Source organism: Panthera tigris, chromosome C1 (genome assembly GCF_018350195.1).
Source record: "Panthera tigris isolate Pti1 chromosome C1, P.tigris_Pti1_mat1.1, whole genome shotgun sequence".
Classification (NCBI taxonomy): Eukaryota; Metazoa; Chordata; class Mammalia; order Carnivora; family Felidae; genus Panthera; species Panthera tigris.
Window position 1 is genome coordinate 191388415 of NC_056667.1, and position 22910 is coordinate 191411324.

Consider the following 22910-nt stretch of genomic DNA (forward strand, 5'->3'; position numbering starts at 1 on the left):
CTAGGAGCAAATGATTATAAAGACAACAAGATACCAAAAACAGGGAAAGGCTACTTTCTCAGGTCTAAGCTTTAACAAGAATCAAGGAGGGATTAATTGGCTATTAAGAAATCCCAGTCCACATCTCCTTATGCTGTTAGGAAGCAGCCAACCTGTATGTATTTAAGTTATATATATATATATACATGTATGTATATACACGTAAGTTATATACATATATGTATGTATGTATGTACACATATATATGTATATATTTTGAAAAGTGGTTAAACCTAGAAATTCCTAGATTGTACTAAATTACCGTAGGTTAAAACGTGAGATCATGTTTACTAAATGCTGAGTTCCTGCATGCATACGGCAAAGGAGGCAGTATTTCATCAACGTTTCTCACGAGTTGTTTACCATGAACTAAATGTTTGCCGGGAACCAATACGGCTGGGAGAAGACCGAACTGTAGTCACCCTGACAGCAGTGAAGCAACTAGCTAAGGCCGGCCCTGAAGTACCTCATCTGCGCTGCAGGAACCGTATGCATAATCCTGTTCGGCTCTGACTTTGTAACTTCTGAAATTTAATGTAATTTCCATTCTTTCAGAAGATTCTCGCTTCCGTGTCTTCTGTAGTTTGTGACCTTCGTGGGTCACGCCCCCACGGGGTTCCACACCGGCTACGGCAAGCACCCCCTCAGCGGCAGCTGGTGGAATTCAATCTGACGTTTACAGTGCTCCGTGTGACCCAGACAAAGGTGCTCCGGTTGTTGGACTTTACAAGCACGCACCTACCGCGTTGACCATTCTGGCCGAGCAGCGCGCTGCCTCAAGGAGAAGAACGCAGAGTCACTTCCGGTCTCCCCCCACAGTCAAGCTCACAGCCAGCCTTTTCCTGGTTTGACTTAGAAATTTATGTCTGGATTTCGTAACAACGGTCTGTATTTGCTGGCAATACTGGAGTGATCTAGTCTTTTGTAGATCACCTTGGTGTTCATTTGAATACTTTTTGCACGTAGACCTTTCCGACGCCTGTCTCGGAGGGTTTCTGAGGTTCTGAGGCTGCTTCTAATCTGCTAGGTGTTCCAGGAGTTTCGGTAGGACCTTGATGCGACTTGGCCACTCCTCTATCAACTGCATAAATATCCAAGTGGCTGCTAGCGACCATGGGACAAAAACCCCTACCTCAGAGCTTAGATTCAAGTGAAGAGACAGGCAATAAGAGGTGTTTTTGAAGTCAGAATGACCAGTACGTTAGTTGGAGATACTCACTCACTAGGGCAAAAATAAAGCAGGAAAGAGAGACAGATGTCCAGAGGTAAGGAAAGCGGGTGGGACATTGCAGACTGAACAATAAGGGAAGGCCTCACCCAGACAGTGACTTAGGCGAAGTGCATCGCAGGAGGGGCAGTATCCCCAGCAGGCAGAAGAGCAGGTACAGGCCCGCGGTGGGCAGGCCAGGGCAGCCAGAATGGTAGGAACGAGTGCAGGAGGGACAAAGCAGAAGATGAGGCCAAAGGAGTAACAGGCAGGAGGCAGACCACCGAGGGCCGCACACGTCAGGTTTCAGAAAGGCTTTGGCTTTTTCTGAGAGGAGAAGCTAATGGAGAGTGCTGAGCGGAAGCGCCAATGAGGTTAGACTTTAACAGACTTTCTAGCAGTAGGGCCAGGCCGGAAGCAAGGGGCCTTGTGACGAGGCCCCCACAGTGACCCAGGTGAAGGAGGCTGGTGGTGTGCCCCTTTGCTGTAACCACGCCACGCACCCACCCCGGGGCCAGCTCCCAAATACGCCCACCCAAGAGCAGCCAACCCTGACTCTGCCGGGAAGCTCTTCCTTACCACCCACTCACGTTTCGTCACACAGACGTCCGTCCCTGAACACGGCAGCCCTGCCTGTGGTTTCCTTTTGGGTGTTTGTTTATGGAGAGGAGCACAGGGATGTCTTAAGTGTCTTTTAATCTATCAGTTTCCCTACAATCTTTTGTTTCCCCTTTCAGTTTGGGGAAGAAACAAATCATTTGTCCTGTAGTTTCCCACAATCTGGATTTCACCGACCGTGCCATTTTATATAGTTTAGTCTGTTCCTCTCTCCTCTGTATCTCCCGTAAATTTGACTTTTTTGAGCAAGGCTATTTCAGAGGTGGTGATATGTTCTTCATCAAGGGGTATGTAGTACCTGGTAAGCTGTATTTCTGTGACGTGAACAGGCATGAATACCCAATGCCCAGATCTTTAATTCACTACATTCCTTTTGCATTTGTTTGTTGAGAAATTTCTATAAAGGATAGTTTCTTTCGATTATAGTTTGTTACTCATTTTGTATAGGAACTGAATAGGAAAGGCAGGATAAATTTTGCTCCTCCCTCCCCTTTTATAAACTGGACTCCAAAGCAGCCTCCAGAGATGACTGATGAGGTTTATTCTGTTGTTGTATCATCAACTCACGGATTAAACGTATTTGATATATTTGGATCCAGTGCCATTATCAATATTGATGTTCAAATACTGCCAGCAGACTTTTGACACAACCCCATGTTGTCCTTGTTAGCCTCCTTGCTATCTGGTGGGACAAGATATCCCAGGTTCATCTTACACATTTCCCGCTACAGAAAATACATTTCTGTTAGACACCGTCAAAACTTTTTGTTTTGGGTACCTGGGTGGCTCAGTCCTCAAGCATCTGACTTCAGCTCATGGTTCCTGAGTTCAAGTCCCACATTGGGTGAGCTTAAGCCCCACTTCGGGTGAGCTCGAGCCCTGCTTCTCTCCCTCTCTCTCTCTGCCCCTCACTCACTTGCACCTCTCTCTCTCAAAAAAATGTTGTTGTTGTTTTCTGTTTTCAGATGGGAGCCAGCCAGTTTGCAGGCTTATGGGAAGGGTCAGGCAGAAAGAGGGAAGAAAAGTGAGAGTGTGTGTGTGTGTGGAGGGGGCGGGGGGGGGGGGGGGGGGCTGGCTGCGAGCACATCAGGAGCAAAGGCAGAGACTGTGGGGCACAGCAGGGCTGGAGGCAGTGAGGGAGATACAGAAGTTCTCTTCTGACCGCATCAGTCTCCTCAGTGAAATGAGAAGATGCGTCTCTGGCTGGGAGCGTGGATGGAGGAAGAGGGTGGGAGGAGGCTGGCAGAGTAGGAGAGGAAGCACAGTAGCATCCACTGCCCCCCCCCCACTTTCCCCTCCCCCCCCTCAACATTCCTGGATTCTCAAGGTGAAGAGAGACCCGGCAGCAGCCACATTCGGCTGCACAGCCACAGGCCTGGAACAAGCAGAGGGCCGCCCTTCGCCTGGAGGTTAGCCTACAGAAGAAGCGGGAAGGGCAGAGCCCCCACGACTGAAGACGGGAGGAAATGCCCCCCCTGGGAGGTTCACAAGGTGTTCAGACAGGTGCCCTCCAAGGCAAGGCTGACTTCATGAGGACTAATGGGCAGGGACCCGGCACCACACACCCCGTGGCCTCTCACTTGGTAATGGACAAAGAACATGTAAACGCTTACCATCACTTCCCATTTGCACTTCTGTGAGCAACACCTTGGAACATTTGAACACGTGCTATGTACTAGAGACACAGAGACGAGCAAGAAGATGCTTGGCCTCTAGAACCTCAGCCTCATGAGGGAGAGACCCAGAAACACAACTGTGATACACTGTGGGGAGTAAAATATGGTAACCTGGAGTGCCAGGAAAGTTTCACAAGGGAGAAATTCTCCGAGAGGGCCAGAGGTCAAAGAAAGGATTTGGAAGGAATGGAAATCTGAGCTTACACTGGAAAGACGTGGCACTAACCAGGGGAAAGGGTGAAGAAAGGGCATCCGAGGCAGAAGGGACGGACCAGAAGCAGCGTGTGCGTCCCTGGAACCGAAAACAGCGCGCGCATCGCAAAATGAGCCTGACAGTCCGTCAGAATGAGGTGAGAGCCTCAGGGGTGTTCGGCCGTGGGGAGGCCGAGGGGTGTTTAAGTACCGGCCACCCAGCACTTCTGCATCATGGACGGGCCACTTCAGTCTACTGGGAAGTGGCTCTGAGAAGACAAAGCAGAGGCAGAGAGGTCAGGTGGCAGGGACCTGCAGAGCCTCACGGAGGAGACAGATGCTGAGAGCTCCAGCCGGGCGGGGCCAATGCAAAGGGAGAACTGGAATCAAGAAATCCTTAGAAGATGGGTCAGTGGGGCTGGCAGGGCTGGCGGGGGCGGGGGTGGTTATGGGGCGCGGGTGGGCCTGAGTGCGTACTTGGATGGCCACACTAACTCAAGAGAACAAAAGGTCGAGTTTGCAAAGGGTAGAAGAGTTCAAGTTTAAACACACATACTGTTTGAGGCGCTGAGAAACAGGCAGGTAGAGATGCCCAGCCTTCAGTGAAACATACAAAGAAGTGGAAAGCTCAGTGGAGATTTACACTACAAGTATAGAAAACTAAAAGACAACTTCTTCCTGAGCATTATATTTTAAGACTCTTCCCCAGACTTGGTTGGGCATCAAATCACCTCAGAAGCCTTTAAAATCCAGATTCCCAGGGGCCTGGGTGGCTCAGTCAGTTAAGCGTTTAAGGGTCTGACTTCAGCTCAGGTCACGATCTCATGGTTTGTGGGTTCAAGCCCCACATCGAGCTCTGTGCTGACAGCTCGGAGCCTGGTGCCTGCTTCACATTCTGTCTCCCTCTCTCTGTCCCTCCCTTGCTTGTGCTCTCTCAAAAATAAACACCAAAAAGAAAAAAAAATTTTTTTAATTAAAAAAAAAAAAACCCACATTCCCTGACCCCACCCCAACTTACAGAACCCTATCTTTAAAATGGGATGATTTTTTCTAAGAATACTTTCCACACAGTATAAAGAGATTTTCAAACTAAGGACGAGGGTGTGAGTCAGAACAGCATTCCAATTCTAACTCCACAATCCAGGAGTGTTGTGACCTTGTGCAAGTTACCTAACCTCTGTTAAGCCTTCATTTCCCGAGGGGAAGAGAGCTCCAAGTAGACCTCCCCACCAGGCAGGGGGGCGCGGTGAGAAGGACAGACTGAATAGACAGAATGTGGGAACTGCCCAGTAATTAAAAGCTGTTTTTTTCTTTTAATAGGAAAATCTCATCACCCGTTACTCAAGTTCTGCATAGAACTTACCAGGTTTTTTTCCCTGGCTTTTTAATTGAATCTGTCTTTTCCTTCCTCCCCATCAGAATTAGAATGGAAGCTTCCTGAGAAGACCTGAAGCCTCAGCACCTAAACCCAAGCCTGGCATATGGTGGGTGTTCCCTGAATTTGGGAATAAATGATTCGGGTTACGAAAAATGAAAATACTTTTTTAAAAAGGAGAACAATCAACCTCTGACACGTTCAAAATCACCACCTATTCTAGTTCTCGCTGCCTCCATTCTAAAGAGTAACTTTTTCTTACCCTCAGGTCTCACCCTCAAAAGCAATGCCTTATACTTTGCAGTCACAACAACGGGTGTGCAAATCACACAGGAGTGCAGAGAGATGCGCACGACAGAACATGAAATGAGACACACATATGTGTACGTACATACATATGTGCATACACACACATACACACACCTCTATAACCACGATTACAACTGTGATTAAATATACAAGTGGAGGGGCGCCTGGGGGGCTCAGTGGGTGGAGCGTCCGACTTCAGCTCAGGTCAGGATCTCACAGCTCGTGAGTTCAAGCCCCGCGTTGGACTCTGTGCTGACAGCTTAGAGCCTGGATCCTGCTTCAGATCTGTGTCCCCCTCTCTCTCTGCCCCTAACCCACTTGCATTCTGTCTCTGTCTCTCTCAAAAGTAAATAAACATTAAAAAATTTTTTTTTTTTTTAAATACAAGTGGAAGCAAAAGAATGGAAGGAAATAAACCAATATGCTAACAGTACTTATGTTGCAGAGTCATGAATAACTAGAATGTTTTAGGCTTTTTCCCCCTTTATTCTGCTTCTAGGGCTATTTTTGAAAAGAGTTACATCACTTTTGTAAGAGAAACATTACTTTTCATGATTTTCTAGTTTGCCCAACTCTTATTCCAGAACTATTTGAGTATCTACCACATGGCAAGTGGGGTCTGGCTGGGGCCAAGGACACACAGGATGAGACACAGTCCCAAGCCTCAGGAGCTTCAGCCTGCCAGAAGAGACAGACACAAGAAACACGGGCTTGTAAGAAAGGCTGGGACAACGTGGCAAGTATACCAAGGGCTGTGGGGAGAAGAAATAAGGCAGCAATGAATTCTGCTCCGCGGCAGGAAAGGATTGAAAGAGGGGGCGGTGAAGCTAGGCCAGGAAGCGCACCTCCCCCCAGTCACGAGAGAACACCGTGCTGTTCTGTCCCAGCCCACTCCCAAAGCCGATCGTCTTGTGGGGCGACAACTACCTAGTCCCCCACTCTGTGCTAGTCTTTAAAGAACCTCATCATCCTGTTTCACCCAACCTCACAGATCCGCATTTCTAGATCACAAACAGATATACTCAGAGGAGCAATTAACATTTATTGAGCATTTACTTTGCGCTAGTCAAGGAGCTGATTTCTGTGCATGATCTCATTGGATCCTCAATGTGGCAGGAACTGATTATTATCCCCATTTTATAGGGAAATTGAAGTGGAGAGATTAAGCAACTTGCCCAAGGTCACACAGCTAGTAAGAGTTAGAAAAGGTGTCAAAACCAAGTATAACTCTAAACCTATGCACTTTGCCAACTAGCAAGTCTCTGCACCAGCCGACGCAGCTCTGCATGAAGACCCGCTTGTCCAGAGGAAACAGAAGAAACCTCATTTCCCTTCCAGTTAACTCCTCCCACATCAGCAAACTTAGTGTCAAGGAAAGACAGTAAGTGTCTGATGCACCTGGTTTGAGTCCTCAGGTCTCCACTGACCAGGACTCCACAAAGTGACTTAACCTCCCAGAACCCCAGTTTCACTGGCAAAATGAAAATTTTTAAATGTGGGGCGCCTGGGTGGATCAGTCAGTTTAAGCATCGGACTCTGGATTTCAGCTCAGGTCATGATCTCGCGGTTGTGAGATGGAACCGAGTTGGGCTCCTCGATGGGCATGGAACCTGCCTGAAATTCTCTCTCTCTCTCTCTCTCTCTCTCTCTGCCCCTCCCATGCTCATATGCACACTTGCTCTCTTTCTGTAAAAATAACATAACATAATAAAATAAATAATAAAATAAAATAAAGTAAAACAAAATAAAAAAATGAAACCTAACACCCACGGGAATGTCGTAAGGCTAACTTGAGGAGAACAAAAGGCAGTGTACGAGCGAGGGCCTCATCAGTACCTGAAGGTGCCGTGGTGTTGGATGGAGACCTAGATCCATTTACACACCGTTAACTACCAGGCTGCCCATGTTCCCCACCACATTTTGGAAGGCTAGATCTAAACACTGAAAAGAATACTAAAAAAAGAAATAAGGTACCGGAAAGAGAACACAATAAACGAGGGGCTTAAGTGGGTCCTCGAGCACCTGTCCACAATGGAGTGGAATTCTAGCTCCTCACCACCAAAGTGTGGTCTGAGTACCAACAGCGTCTGCATCATCATCCCCTGGGAGCTTGTTAGATATGCAGGTTCTCAGGCCTGACCCCAACCTACAGAAGCAGAAGCTGCATTTTGACAAGAGCACTGGGTGACGATATTGAAGTGATGAATGTTATATATTGTATCTTAGAGGCTGGTCTACCCACTGGGTGGCTTGAACGGCATGAGCCAGAAGCTGAAGAAAGGAGTCAACAATAAATAACAAAATAAAAACAAAGCTTAAAAATACTGTAGGCCTAAATTAATATCTGTGTACCAAACAAACAAAAAAAAAAACGACAAACCTCGATACCAATTCAGAACCGTATACCGCGAAGAGAATTTTTAAATATAAGATGTCAGTACAAACTACAGCAGGGCCGGCCCTTCTCAGAAGAGACGAACCAGCAAAGTTTCCTCAGCAATGAATGAGACTATCTGTTCTACCTGCCTCGCAGGGTTAAATCCAACAGAGTACAAGAAGGCCCCTAAAGTGTAAAAAACTATGTACATGAACACGACAATTTTCTTTGAACTGAAAACTGCCTTCTGATCATACTGTTGGCATAAAACTGAAAGGGGCAGGGACCTAATTCAGACAACCCAACTGTCTCCTGAATTGCAATTCTAAATGCCCAAATAAACGTGTGTTTGCTTAAACAAAACAAAAACAAACAAACAAAAAACCGAAGGGGGCAAAGCAATCTTTCATGGGAAGTATAAATAACAGGATGAGAGAAAGAGCAAGAGAGAGAGAGAAGAAACGAGGCTTACTGGAGTTAAAGACACCAGCAGGTGACTCCTAAGTACAGGGGACAGAACATCCAGTAAGGGAAAAACCGGTCTGGGTCTGTGTCACGGAAGCAGCAAACACACCTGTCAACGAGCTCCACTCGCAAAGGAGGGAGCCAGCATACGGCACTCACCCAGCAGGGCAGCCACTATGCCCACCAGCCCGGTGCCGGCCCCCAGCTCCACCGCGCGGCGGCCCCTCAGCTCCACAGCTCCCATCTCCAGATACGCGGAGAGAACAACGGCCTGAGTCAAAACACAGCGTTGCGTGTCAACGAGTGCCGTGCCGAGGACCCCAAGGGTTTCAGGTGGGCTTTACACTGGCAGGAAGACATCACACCCTCTCTCCCACTGCAAGGTTGCAGTCCCAGTTTAACAACACACACAGAAACTCGGCTGCTGCTGGGAGATGACCCTAGAGCTAGAGCGGACGCAGCCTAGGCCCCACCGAGGTCCCTCCTGGGGACAGCAGGGGTCGATGACGCTGCCCACACAACATAGGGTGCTGCTCAATCTGGGAAGTTTCATTTCTTACTGTGTCACTTAAAGTTTACAAAACGACCCCGGTGGAGCTTACATGAACAGTCTCTGTGATTTTGCTTAAAGGAATGTCCAGTTCCTAACCCAAGTTCAAGGCAGCTAGGCCACAATGTCACCCAAAGGAAGAGGCAGAGTGGCTCCCGCCCGGGGCTCCTGGAGCTGGGTGCTCCTGCATCACTGGGGGCCCTCACCACATATTATCAGGTATGGGAAAGGAAGTTTTGGACACCTGATGCATGACTTAGCATTTGCATACAATTCTATAAAAGCATTGTAGGAGCGCCTGGGTGGCTCAGTCGGTTAAGCACCCAACTTTGGCTCAGGTCATGATCTCATGGTTCGGTTCACGGGTTCAAGCCCCGCATTCGGCTCTGTGCTGTCAGCACAGATCCTGTCTCCCTCTCTCTCTCTCTAAAATAAACATTTTTTTAAAAAAGCATTGTATGTTGTTAACATGATTTTTAAATAGAATTTGTCTTTCACAGCCACATACTAGTAGCATAAGTAACAATTCCTCTTCTTGGTGAGCATTCAAAAGGCTCACCCATTCCTCACTATTATGTGCCCTATTAGTCGTTCTGGGAATACTTTCCATGTAATCACCTTGGACTAGATTCCTAGAAGAGGCTACAATACATTGAGATGTTTACACCTGAATGTTTCTCTAGCATCCCTGACGCAATGTTAAGACCACAAAATTACATCTATCATTTATCCAACATTAAATGAGTTCCCACTGCGAGCTGCTTGAGGGCAAGTCACTGTCACAAAAGCTGACAGAACAGTGCTGTGAGAGGAAGCAGTAAAACAAAGCAACTAATAGTATAATTTTGTGACCATTACAACTACGGAAAACTTCAGGAAAACATGTGATCTTCACTTTGGGCTCTCCCACTTTTTACAGTATTCTTTGTGCAATATTTTCAAAATGAAACTTAAGTGAAAAATTAACTTAATGAGAGTCCAAAGCAGTTAGGGGATTCCTGCCTTCCTTCCAGCTCTCCCTCCCTCTTTCCTGTTGGGTATATTACTGGCAAGTAATTTACTTTCCCTCAGCTTTCCTTTATTCACCCTCAAAATGCAATCTTTTGGGGTTGGGGGAGGGAGCAGGGAAGTAAGAGATTCCAATGGGTATAAGTATTTTTGGAGGGGCTGGGGGATGAAAATGTTTTTAAAACAGAGCATGGTGATGGTTACACCTCTCAGTGAATTTACTTTTTTAAAAAATCACAGAATTGTATAAACAGGTGAAATGTATGGTATATAAATTATATCTCAATAAATCTGTTATTTAAAAAAAAAAAAAGAAAAAAAAGGAAGAAGAAGAAAGCCAGTCTTAAAATCAATTGTGGTCAGAGGCCCCAGGGTCTTACTTACCGCGTCCCAAACCACCGCGGCGACTCCCAGCTGTCTCCAGTCCTGCCGGATCCGGATGGTGTGGTTCGCAAAGGAGAAGGTGGCAAGAGGTTTGTGGAATTTCTGCAAGCCCATTACCGCTGTCTCCTCGTAGGGCACCAGGGCCATGTCACCTGCATCCAGCTCTCTGCTCCCTCAAAGCTGTTGGGCAAAAGAATCTCGCGTGACGCTAGGGCCAGAAATACTCATTCTCTTTTAAATCGCTCCAAATGTTTTTTTTTAAGGTCGTTTTACATGTTCAAAAGAAGAAACACAGGTGGGGGGAACCTTTGTCTAATTCCTTTTGCATGGCTCTTCCCCTTCCGGGGAGAGAAATTTAGTCCTGAATCCATGCTAAAAGGTGTCTTTGGGCACAAGAACCCAAGACCGTGCAACTCCTGCAGGATGCCCTACGCACTCTGCTGTCACCACTGGCTGAATTCCGAACCCAGCCGCGTTAGAAGCGGAGCGGAGCGGCGCTGACCGCCCAGGGCCGCGGAGAACGCGGCTCTTTCTAAACTGGCCAGGCCCACGCAGACTGCAGCTACCGCCCGCTGCGGCCGGCAGGGTAGTTCCTGCTGTTTTGCTTAGGTGTTCCCTCCACCCCCTCTAAATTCAGTGCGTTCACTAGTCACCGCCGAGGACCCGAACCAGCACTTGGACTGGGTGTTAACGGTTTGATTATCCGGCTTTTTGACACCAGCTGGATATACACGGTCGACGCAGCTCCAGCTCGCCGAGACTGGAAGTGAAACACACTGGCGGATTCCGAGTCGCCGGCGGGGAGAGCGAGAGCCCGGGTCCGGGGTGGACTCGGGCGTCCGCGGCTCGGAGGCCTGCCCCGAGTCCCCCGAACCCGCCCCCCCGGCCCCCTCCTAAGGGCCGACAGGTACGCACTCGCTTCCGGCGGGCCCCAGGGCTCCGGGAACCGGTGGAAGTGGGGGTTGGGCAGCCGGTCCACTGGGCCCTTCGGGACCCCCAGCCACGTGGGACGGGCTCTACACCGGGAGTGCAACGACACAGCCCAGCCCGAGGCGGGCCTCGCCCCTACTTACCGCTGCGGATCCGGCCCCGCGTGGCGCGCATTGTTTGCCCCGCCCCCAGCGCGGCTGCCGCAACCACCCGCCTTAAAGGGCCCGGACCCGAGAGACCGCCGGGCGCCTGCAGCGCGGCAGGCGGCGGGGGTGGGCGGCGCGCGCCGGAAGACACGCGTTTCCGGTCCCACCTCCCCCAGACAGGTGTTTCCCGAGCGCTGGGGTGCGCGGCGTCGCAGGTGTGCTGGCCGCGCCGTGGAGGAGGACGCTGGGGGAGAGGGCATCAGGCCTCCCTCCGGTGGGTCCCCAAAGTATTCAGACCACCAAATCGGTTTCCCGGCCGCCGAGGGCAGCGTGGGCGAAGGCAGCAAGGTGTGGAGCCGCGGGTAGGTGCGCGGAGAAGGCGCGGGGTGCTCTGGCGGCCGGTGACAGGGAGACCACCAACCTGGCGCTAAGGTCTTGCGCTGGTTCCACCTTCCTGTGAGCTCGTTCTCACCCCTGCGCAGGCGCGCGCGCACTGTGTGTGTATATGTGCGTGTGTGTATTTGCGTGGTTTGGTTTTGGTTTTTTTCTAGTTTGTGTGCTCTCCTGTTTTTCCTGTTAAAGGTGGCCAGTTAGCAGGTGTAGGAGAAAGTTTGCTCCGAAGCATACGTGGTCACCCATTTGTCCTCGCGTCACCAAAGTGAGGACCGAATTGGCGTCATCACCGCTTGGTGGCAACAGAGTAGGAAAAGTGACAAAGCCCTTGTCAACTAGAGCGCGAACTCAGAGTCCGCACGCGGCGCCTGGGCCTCCATAGTAAAACGGGCTCCGGGGACGCAGGGAAGCCGGGGGGCGCGCGATTGGCCCCACACCCGGTCCCGGGCGTTGCTGCAGTCCCAAGGCTCTAGTCTCCCTCCTTCCAGTGCCCACGTTGGTGCACCTGCCGATACGACACCTGTGTTTGACGTGAAAGCCACTGACCTAGGCTGCTGGCCCTTGGAAAGCGCGGCTGGAGTGAGCACCCAAGCGTGCGACCGCGCGGGGTGTCCTCTTCTCGGGAAAGGTTTCCTTTCCTTCCAGTACTCTGACCTCCAGCCCCGTCCCCCACCCACCGCCGCTCGGTCACGGCGATTCTCAGCCCCGGCTGCACGTTAGAATGTAGGAGAGCGCTTTTCACTCCCCCCCGCCTGGACTCTGCCAAGGGAAAGTCTCAGTGTGAGGAGACCCGAGCACTGGTACTTTTAAGAGCTTCCTGGTAATTCCGCTTGAGACCTGCTCTAAGAGCCTCAGGCCAACCCTAAACCATCCCCTCGCCTCACCTCGCCCCTCCCCTCCTGCAGGGGGCGTTCCGGCCTCTGTAGACATTTCTTTAACCTTCCAGCAGAAGGCTGGGGCTGCAAAGCGGACTTCAGTGAACTTCCAAGATCAGCAGTGAAGGTCTTTTACCAACTTTTTTTTTCTTTGCTCAGTTTATTTTTATTTAAAAAATTTTTCTGTAAGAGAATTTATTTTTGAAGCAGTCTTAAGTTCACAACAAAATTGGAAAGAAGGTGCAGATTTCCCATTCACTCCCAGCCCCAGCACATGCAGAGTCTCCCCCCATTATCAATATCCCCTAGCAAAGTGGGACATTTTTACAATTCATTAACCTCCATTGACACATCACTATCACCCAAAGTCCATAGTTTATCTTAGCGTTCGTTCTTGGTATTGAGCATTTTATGAGTTTGGACAAATCTATGATGGCATATATCCACCATTATAGCATCATGTAGAGAAGTGTCACTTCCCTAAAAAAACCCGTGCTCCATCCATTTATCTCCCTCCCTCTTCCATAACCCCTGATCTTTTTACTCAACTCCCATGGGTCCATACAAAAGAGTGCAATTACTGGATCTTATGGTAAAGGAATGTTGAGTTTTATAAGAAGCCACCAGACTTCCCAACTGGTCGTACCATTTTGCATTCCCACTGGCAACTAATGACAGTTCCTGGAGTTCCTGTTGCCCCACATCCTTGTCAGCATTCAGGCGTTGTCAGTGTTGTCAATTTTAGCCATTCTGGTGGGTGTGTTGTAGTTGTTGTAATTTGCAATCCCCTAATGACCTACGGTTGTGGAGCATCTTTTCATATGCTTATTTGCCACTGTGTATCTTCTTTAATGAAGTGTCTGCTAAGTCTCTGACCCACTTTTTTCTTTATCCTATCTTATTTATTTTCCAGCTTTTTTGAGATATCATTGACATATTTAAGTTGAAGGTACACAGGGTGATGATTTGATACATGTATATACTGCAAAATGATGACTACAGTAAGGTTAGTTAACACATCCACCATCTCACATAGTTATAATTTTGTGCACGTGTGTGGTGAGAGCATTTAAGATTTACTGTCTTAGCAACTATCCAGTACATGATACAGTATTGTTAACTGTAATCAGCATGCTGAATATTAGATGCCTAGAATTTATTCATCCTATAACTTTGTACCCTCTGAACAGCATCTCCTCGTTTCCCCCACCCCCAGCTCCTGGCAACCATCATTCCACTCTGTGTTTCTATGAGTTTGGCTTTTTTAAAAATAGATACCACATGTAAGTCATATTATAGAGTGTTAGTCTAGCTTCCATCACTTAGCATAGGGCCCTCAAGACCCAACCGTGTTGTTGCCAATAGCAGGATTTCCTTCTTTTTTATGGATGAATAATATTCTAATACATATGATATATATTATATGATATATATGTCACACCATACACCACATTTTCTTTATTCATTCGTCTGTCAACAGAACTAGGTTTCCATGTCTCGGACATTGTAAATGATGCTGCAATAAGTAATATTTGCAATGCTGTAAATAATGAGGGTGCAGGTATCTTTTCAAGATAGCGATTTTGTTTCCTTCAGATATAAACCCAGAAGCGGGATTACCGGATCACAGGTAGCTCTGTGTTTAACTTTTTGAGGAGCTTTCCACACTGTTCATATTGTTTTCCGTAGTGGTTGTACCAAATTATATTCCCACCAACAGTGCACTAAGGTTCCCTTTTCCCCACATCCTCTCCAACACTTGTTATCACTTGCCTTTTTGGTAGTTGCCACTCTAACAGATGTGTGGTGATATCTCAGAATGCTTTTGATTTGCATTTCCCTGATGAGTAGTGATGCGGAGCATCTTTTCATGTACCTGTTGTTTGGCCCTTTTTTTTTTTTAATTTTTTAATGTTTATTCATCTTTTTGAGGGGGGGAGGGGCAGAGAGAGAGAGGGAGAAACAGAATCTGAAGCAGGCTCCAGGCTCTGAGCTGTTAGCACAGAGCCCAATGTGGGGCTGAACCCATGAACCGTGAGATCGTGACCAGAGCTGAAGTCAGATGCTTAACTGCCTGAGCCACCCAGGCGCCCTCCATTTTTAATCTGATTATTTGCTTATTGTTGAGTTTTAAGAGTTCTTTGTATATTTTGGATAACAATCTTCTATCAGATATGTCTTTTGCAAATATTTTCTCCAAGTCTGTGGCTGGTCTTTTAATTCTCTTGACAGTGTCTTTTGCAGAGCAGAAATTTTTGTTATAATAAAGTCCACCTTACCAATTCTTACTTTCATGGATATTGCCTTTGGCATTGCATCACCAAACCCAAGGTTATCTGCATTTTCTGCTGTGTTATCTTGTAGTTTTATTGCTTTGCATTTTAATTTAGGTTTGTGGTCCATTTTCAGTTAATTTTTATGCAGGGTACAAGGTCTGTGTCTAGACTCATGTTTTTGCATGTGGATGTCCAGTTGTTCCAGCACCATCTGTTGAAAAGACTGTCTTTTCTTCATTGTATTGTCTTTTCCAAGATCTTTGTCCAAGATCAGTTGATTATATTTATGTAGGTCTGTTTGTGGGCTCTCCATTCCACTAATCTGTTGGTCTGTTCTTTCACCAGTTGTCTTGATTATTGCAGCTTATAGTAAGTCTGAAGTCAGGGAGGCAGTCCTCCAACTGCCTTCTCCTTCAATATTATTTTTTCTTGTCTGGGCTTCTCTCCCTCTCCTTTTCCCTCTCCTGGGGTCTCCTTTCTCTCTTACCGCCTCTACGTCTCTGTGCTGCTACTGCCTCTCAGCTTTCCTCTCTTCTCATTTTCTTCTTCTCTCTCTTTGTCCCTTTCCTGTGGGGAACCAGGATGGGGCACAAGAAAGATGGTGAAAATGTAAATTCTGCCTCTAGTACTTTAATTGGGGTGACAAGTAACTCCTAAAGCTCCCTAGACCCCAGGCTCCTCGTGCATAAAGCCTGGCCCCTCCTTCCTTCCTTCTCCCTCCTCTCTGCTGTTGATTCTCAAATCACACCAAAGGCTTTACAAAACAAAACCTTCACAACCTCTCCAGCACTCCACTCACATAGGACGTTTCTCTGATTGTATTTACTTACAGTTTATCTAGAAGCTGTCCTTCACTCTTTCTCAGTACACCGAATAGCAGAAGCTGACAGAACACAGGTGTGAAAGAGATGGAAATTTCAAGCATTAGGTAGAAGTTTTGAGTGGGTGGCGTAGTTTAGCTTTCCAGTAAAGTAGATCTTGTTTTGGAGCTCTGCCTAGCTCATAATGACTCCTGGGCCCCCAGTGGCAGCATCAACTAAGACTACAGACCACCTTTATCCATCCGGGATTCTAAGACCTGAAGACAGTTCTCCTGACAGTCTTGCTGGGGATATGCAAAAAATAGATTCACTTTCTCCATGATCCAAATTTCAAAGTGCAGTTCAACCATAAGGTAACAATCTGTAAATGATTGTGCTTTTTCCTAACAGCAAGGGGAACTGGGCTTCTTTTCTGGGTCCCCTCCTGGACCCAGACAACTGAAAAGGGAACGTGTTTGGGCGTCTCCTCCAGCCCAGTGGGTTCCCTATGCACCTTTAGACTGTTGGCCTCTTCATGCCCACGCACCCCCTTGTAGGAGACAAAACTTTGGATGGGATAAAATGTAAGTAACTACACCCAGAGGCCTAGGGTTGATAGCTTTTTATTTTTATCCCCATGATCAAATTGCCTTTTCTCGACCACCTCCCCAGAGAATAATGATGGAAGGGTGCTTATTGTATTGTCCCTTCTGTTTTTTGGAACTAGTCCATGTACTAGGTCATAGCAGAAGCAGCCACCTTGGTACAACATGATATCACCCTGGGCCAGCAGGCTGGGGACGTAGTTCTCTCCACAGAGCGAGAAATCAGAATGGCTATTGGACATCTGTTATTGTGATCAGCCCAGCATCCATGTCCCATTTGGCTGGTAGCAGATCCCTTCTGCTAGTGGTCAAGAGCCCGGCTTTTGTGGCCTGGGAGTCTAGGTCAAACCCCAGCTCTTGCAGCTTACAACTCTGAGGCCTTGACTAAGACGCATTCATAAGTGCCTCAACTTCCCCACCTATAAAAGGGGATAAAGTGCCGATTCAATTAGTAAACAGACATGATGCTGAGTTTAAAACAATTTAACTTATCTAAAGTACCATACCCAACAGTCAACTTCATGTAGCATTTGCTCTTAATATGTTTGGGGTAGGGCTGACCTTGGCCCTGGCTCCAGGCCTAGGCAATGAGCATTTCCTTCCACCTGCCTGTGGGTGGTCCAAAGGCAGGCATGTGACCAAAGCTGGGCTTACCTACAGCGGTTCCTGAGACCTGCTGGGACTCTCCAAAAAGTAGAGTGTTGGCAAAGGATATAAAGTCTGGAGGTCCTGTTGGTCACCTGGTCCCAAGAGGGCTGAGCCAGCAGAGGAGGGGGGGGCTGCCTCTTACAGTGCCCTGTGACCACCAGGATCCAGCTGGCTGGGAATTTTCAGTTATTTGAGCTGTTCAATTCCCTAATTAGCTTAAGCCAGGTTGAACTGCTTTCTTTTGTCCCCTGCAGAAGCAAAACAATCCTGACGCATTCAGTCTGGGCTGGACCCTTGAACAAAGGAGATGTTAAGTCCATCAGCATGGTGTGCGTGGAGTGTGTATGGGGTTGCAGAGAACAGCTGGGGGCTCTCCTGTCCACAGCCTTTCCTGGCTGCACCTGGGTTCCCAGGGCCCATGGGCCACAAGTGTAACCTGAAGATACATTCCCTTCTCTTGCTTAAGCTGGCTTGAGTGCCTGATGCACACAAGAGTCATGATGAGTAGTATGTTTTCTGTTGTTTGTTTTTAGAAGGTGCAAAGTAGACCGAATGTAAACATTCTATAAGATCCCGGTGTATAATTTAGCCATATCTAGCTTACTGTCGTACTTGCCAAACAACAGACAACGATCCTAGCAGATGAACATGTGTTTGAAAGACAAAAGTCTCCTCTCCACACTCACTGTCAACAGATGACCAGAGTTAGCACAGACTTTGATAAATGTTGGTGGAATGGAAGCATGATCTCCGGAGACATCTTTCTGCCCATTCTAGGAGGAAGAGGTGGCCCCTCCCTATACCAAAAGTGCCACCTCCACCGCAGTGCAGTGCAAGAGTTGGGAGGTTGGGGGGCACCTGGGTGGCTCCAACTTCGGCTTAGGTCATGATCTCACTATTGGTGAGTTCGAGCCCCTGTCCAGTTCTGTGTTGACAGCTCAGAGCCTGGAGCCTGCTTTGGATTCTGTGTCTCCCTCTCTCTCTGCCCTCCCCTGCTTGCATGCACACTCTCTCTCCTCTCTCTCTCAAAAATTAATTAAAAACAAACAAAACACACACACACACACATACACACACACACACACACACACACACACACACACACACACACACACACTGGAGCACTGTGGCTGACTCCCCAGCCAGCACCCCGCCACCCCATGGGTCAGTGCCCTGTCTTGCTGGATGACCCTGCCACCTCTCCTTCTAGAAGCCCACTGCCATCACTCGGCCCGCACATGATCTTTATAGCTATGCATTTTAGCGGCTCTCCATTACCTACAAGTTCACTGCATCAAAATTCAAAGACCTCATTTGTTTTCCTTTATACTCTGCCTTGTTCCAGAAAATATTTAAGGCAGTATCTCTCTCTCTCTTTCTCTCTCTCTCTCTCTTTTTTTTTAATATTCTCCATGATCTCACTATAAAACTAGACCTTCAAAATAGTTTTAGAACTCAAACCAAATTATTAGCTCAGTTTGGTCCTGTCATCTGTTGGTTTGAAGGGGATCTCTCCAGGGGGCATCTACTCTGTGCTGGGCACAGGACTGCAGTTGAGACCTCAGTCTTAGGGTCTTAGGTTCAGCTGGGCCTCCAGCCCATGAAGTCAGTGTATTAGTTGCCGAGAGCTGCCATAATAAGGGACCACTAACTGGGTAACTTACAAAACACAGCCTCCCAGTTCTGGAGGCTGAGTCTGAAATCAAGGTGTAGGCCAGCCATAGCCCCTCCAAAGGCTCTCTGGGAAGAATCATCCTTGCCTCTTCCAGCTTCTTGTGGCCCGTGGCCTTCCTTGCCTTGTGGCAGCGTACCCCAGGCCTCTGCCTCCATCTTCGTGTGGCCGTCTTCGCCCTGGGGCTCTGTCTCCAACTCTCCCAGTCTTTATAAGGACACCAGTCATTGGATTTAGGGCTCACCCTAATGCAGTACGACCTCATCTTTAAGTAAATCTGCAAAGACCCCATTTCCAAATAAGGTCACATTCACAGGTCCTGGGTGTTAAGGCTTCAGCATATCTTTTGAGAGGACACCATTCAACCCATAACAGCCAAAGCAGGAAGAACAAATGAGGACAAAAATTCAACGAAAAATGTTTTTTTAACTCTGGATTTGACTGAAACTCACCATTTTGTAGTGGAAACTGGAATAGGATAGTGGTTGAGAATGTGGGTTATTGGATCATAGTGTCTGAGTTGAAATCCTACAAAGATCTGTTTCCTTCCTTTTGTGAAAGTAGAATAATAGTAATGCCCACATCATTGGACTGTTTGGAGGAGGGGTGGTCAGTGAGCTAAAACATCAATCACCACATACAATACCTGCATGTAATCTTTTTAAAAAAGTTTTTTTAATGTTTATTCATTTTTGAGAGAGAGTGTGAGTGGGGGAGGGGCAGAGAGAGAGAGGGAGACACAGAATCTGAAGCAGGCTCCAGGCTCCGAGCTGTCAGCACAGAGCCCAACACAGGGCTCAAACCCACGAACTGTGAGATCATGACCTGAGCCACAGTCAGACGCTTAGCCGACTGAGCCACGCAGGCACCCCTGCATATAGTAATCTCTTAATAAGACCATCTATTATTAACTCAGCAGTATTTGACTATTCTGGTTTACTCTTTTCCGTTTCTCATTTAGAATCTTAAAATTTCCAAAAACAAGAACACTTTAAATAAATCCACTCTGTTAACAGCCTTAAATCAAAACATTATTGTGCGCTTAGGCAGGTCTTATCTGTCATTTTGTAAATGGGCTACTCTGTGTTCCCCTTCTGTTAAAGCAACAGGGATTATAAATATCAAGTTCTTTTGACATTGGATTCTATTACAGTGAATGATCTGCTCACATGGGTAACCCTCTATGTGAAGGTAAAATGGACTATAAATATCAAGCCATTGTGGCATTGTATAGCCACTGCAGTGAACAAGAAGAGAGTGGCCACTTGATTTATTTAAACTGAAATTTGCCATAATGATAGCAGCATGAGACAACACCAAGCCATCACCCAAGTTCAAGAGCTGTCTACACAGTATGCAGTTAAAATGAATTTTGTTACCGTGAAATTTCACCTGTGGTGTTTTTTTTTCACTAATGTGGGCCAAGACAAATTGGTTAGACTACTAATCTCCAAAAAGTATAAGCCTTCAGGGACTGAATGTTGTGAAGGCAAATTGGACACATTTTTCTACTATTCTTGAGAAAGCATGGAGTTGAGAAAAGGAACAGAAAGTTGAAGAAATTTCTTTAAATTTATTGTTAATGTTCCTCTTCGTATTTTTTAGAATGCTTGATTCTAATCCAAGCTACTATGATGAAGGTTTTGGGTTAATCTGTTATTTAACGTAATATAGATTAGTATTATAGTTGTACTATAACCTCATTTTAAAGATAAAGAAATTGAGGGGCGCCTGGGTAATACAGTCAGTTGAGTGTCCAACTCTTGATTTTGGCTCAGGTCATGATCCCAGGGTCGTGGGATGGAGTCCGCATTGGGCTCCTCGCTGAGCAGGAAGCCTGTTTGAGATTCTCTCCCTGTCTCCCTATGCCCTTCCCTGATGTGTGCACTCTGTCTCTAAAATAAAAAAGTAAAAAAATTTTTAAAAGAGTAGAAAGATAAATTGAGACATAGACATTTTCAAAAGATTTTTTTTTAACATTTATTTATTTTTGAGAGACAGAGAAAGAGCGTGAGCCCGGGAGAGGCAGAGAGAGAAGGAGACACAGATCTGAAGCAGGCTTCAGGCTCCCAGCTGTCAGCACAGAACCTGATGCGGGCTTCGAACCCACAAACTGCGAGATTATGACCTCAGCCAAAGTCAGATGCTTAACTGACTGAGCCACCCAGGTGCCCCTCAAAAGATATTTTTTAATCTGAGACTCTTAATTGCTATACACTAAAGTGTTATCAGAAAACACATTGCCTTTAACTTCTAACCCAGTAGCACTTCTCAAACATTTTGGTCTCGAGATCCTTTATGCTCTTTAAAATTATTAAGGACCCCAAAGAACTTTTCTTTGTATGGGTTCTATCTACTAATATTTATCATATTAGAAATGTTAAGTTTTAAGAAATTAAAACTTAACGCAGTGGGGCTCCTGGGTGCCTCAGTCAGTTAGGCATCCGACTTCAGTTCGGGTTGTGATCTCACGGTTTGTGGGTTTGAGCCCCGTGTCGGGTTCTGTGCTGACAGCTCAGAGCCTGGAACCTGCTTCAGCTTCTGTGTCTCCCTCGCTCTCTGCCTCTCTGTCTCTCTCTCTCTCTCTCTCTCTCTCTCTCTCTCTCAAAAATAAGTAACCATTACAAAAAGTAAAAAAAAAAAAAAAAACCCAACACAGTAAATTATATTGTTAATTCATTTTAAGGTAACAATTTGACTTCTGTTACACATTAGCATCACAGCAATGACATCATCGTGTGTAGAGCACTTCTGGAAGACTCCATAGTATACTCTTGAGAGAATGAGCAAAATACCAAACATGTTAGTATTATTATGAAAATAGTCTTGATCTTGTGGATTCTCTAGAAAGGTCTCAGGATTCCCCAGGAGCTGAAGGCCAGACTTTGAGAACCATTCATCTAAACCATTCCTACATCTGCATAGCAAAACTGTGTTTTTTGTCCAAACTACTGCTTTTAAGGAATAAATAACAAGAATACTTGTAAAACTCTGAGCTTCTAACACTGAATATATATATATATATATATATATATATATATATATATATATATATATAAGATATGTTATCAATTTTCCTGTTCTCTTTAACGTGGAAGCAACATAGGCAACACAAGAGTTTGTGTCTGAGGGGACTCTGGAAGCTGGTGTCCTGGGTTCTAACCCCAGGTCTGCCACTTAGCTGCATGGCCTTGAGGGGTCATGTAGCATCTCAACCTCAGTATCCTGTCTATAAAATGAACAGGCTATTCCCATTGACCTCAGAGGCTTGCTGTGAGGATTAATTGAAGTAATCTCTGTAAGGGAAGGGCTTTCCCAGCCCCCTCCCAGGTAACTTGGGGCCGTGTAGCTGGGCTGTGGCCACTAGGATGAGGGCCATGTCACATCCCTCACCCCAGAGCCCTCTCTTGCCCATTTCACACCCTCAAAGGCGGACAAACTGGAGGAGCTGGATTTCTGAGTCCCTGGATTGTGACGTGAGCAAGAAATAAACCTTTGTTGTGGTAAACCACTGAAATTTTGGAGTTTACTCACCATTGCAATGTTTGTTGCCTGGCCTCTCTTCACTAATACACAAGGACCGGCCATGTGAGTGGAAGGAGAGGACTCTAAGGGGGTGACATTTCAATGGAAGTTTAAAAGATTAGTTGGGGTGCCTGGGTGGCTCAGTCGGTTAAGCGTCCGACTTCGGCTCAGGTCATGATCTCGTAGTCCGTGAGTTTGAGCCCCACGTCGGGCTCTGTGCTGACAGCTCAGAGCCTGGAGCCTGTTTCAGATTCTGTGTCTCCCTCTCTCTCTCCTCCTCCTCCACTCATGCTCTGTCTCTCTCTTCCCAAAAATAAATAAATGTTAAAATAAATAAATAAATAAATAAATAAATAAATAAAATAAAATAAAAGATTAGAAGCTTCAGAGAGTAGAAGATTTGAAGGAAAAGGCTCCCTAAAGGTGGGGGCAGGGAGGCATTCCCAGCCACGGAATAGAAAATGCAAAAGCCTCCCTCACCCCCGCACCCTGACCCCCATCCCCGGCCAAGGGGAGAAACTTTCCAGAGACCAGCCTCAATCAAGGGGGACATGGCATGAGACCACTGTGAAGACTAAGTCCCACTGAAACCTTTGTGGTCCCCAAACCCCACTAACGGCTCGCAGCAGGTGGGAGAAACATCTCTGCATCATCTACCCAGCCCCTCTGTGGGAGCCACAGAGCCCTGCGCGACACCGCGGGGTGAGGCTGGCTGCCCTGGATGACACTCATCTACACTCAAACAGTGACAGTCTTAAGCACATGCACGAAGCCTAAGGAATAAAGATCGGGTTGGTGTCAGTAAAAGATAAGCGTATATAGTCCTGGCATTACCACATT

The 22910-nt window shown here is 47.0% G+C and overlaps 2 protein-coding genes across 9 annotated transcripts in view; one reads left to right on the forward strand and one right to left on the reverse strand.

Moving 5' to 3' along the window:
* The window catches only part of METTL21A (methyltransferase 21A, HSPA lysine), a 60240-nt gene extending 47764 nt beyond the window's left edge, over positions 1 to 12476 (reverse strand). For 3 of the 8 annotated variants that reach the window (XM_042995194.1, XM_042995192.1, XM_042995187.1), the window contains exons 1-3: positions 11116 to 11263; positions 10201 to 10380; positions 8418 to 8529 (exon numbers count right to left, since the gene is read on the reverse strand). In XM_042995194.1, coding sequence (XP_042851128.1) covers positions 8418 to 8529; positions 10201 to 10347 — 259 coding nt within the window. In that variant the 5' untranslated portion in view covers positions 10348 to 10380; positions 11116 to 11263. The other 5 variants (XM_042995190.1, XM_042995189.1, XM_042995191.1 and 2 more) reach the window with 5 other exon arrangements.
* Positions 10570 to 22910, forward strand: part of LOC122240820 — a 64804-nt gene continuing 52463 nt past the window's right edge. Inside the window, exons 1-3 of the mRNA XM_042993910.1 lie at positions 10570 to 10674; positions 10922 to 11052; positions 11099 to 11638. Coding sequence (XP_042849844.1) covers positions 10570 to 10674; positions 10922 to 11052; positions 11099 to 11638 — 776 coding nt within the window. The remainder of the gene's footprint in view (positions 10675 to 10921; positions 11053 to 11098; positions 11639 to 22910) is intronic.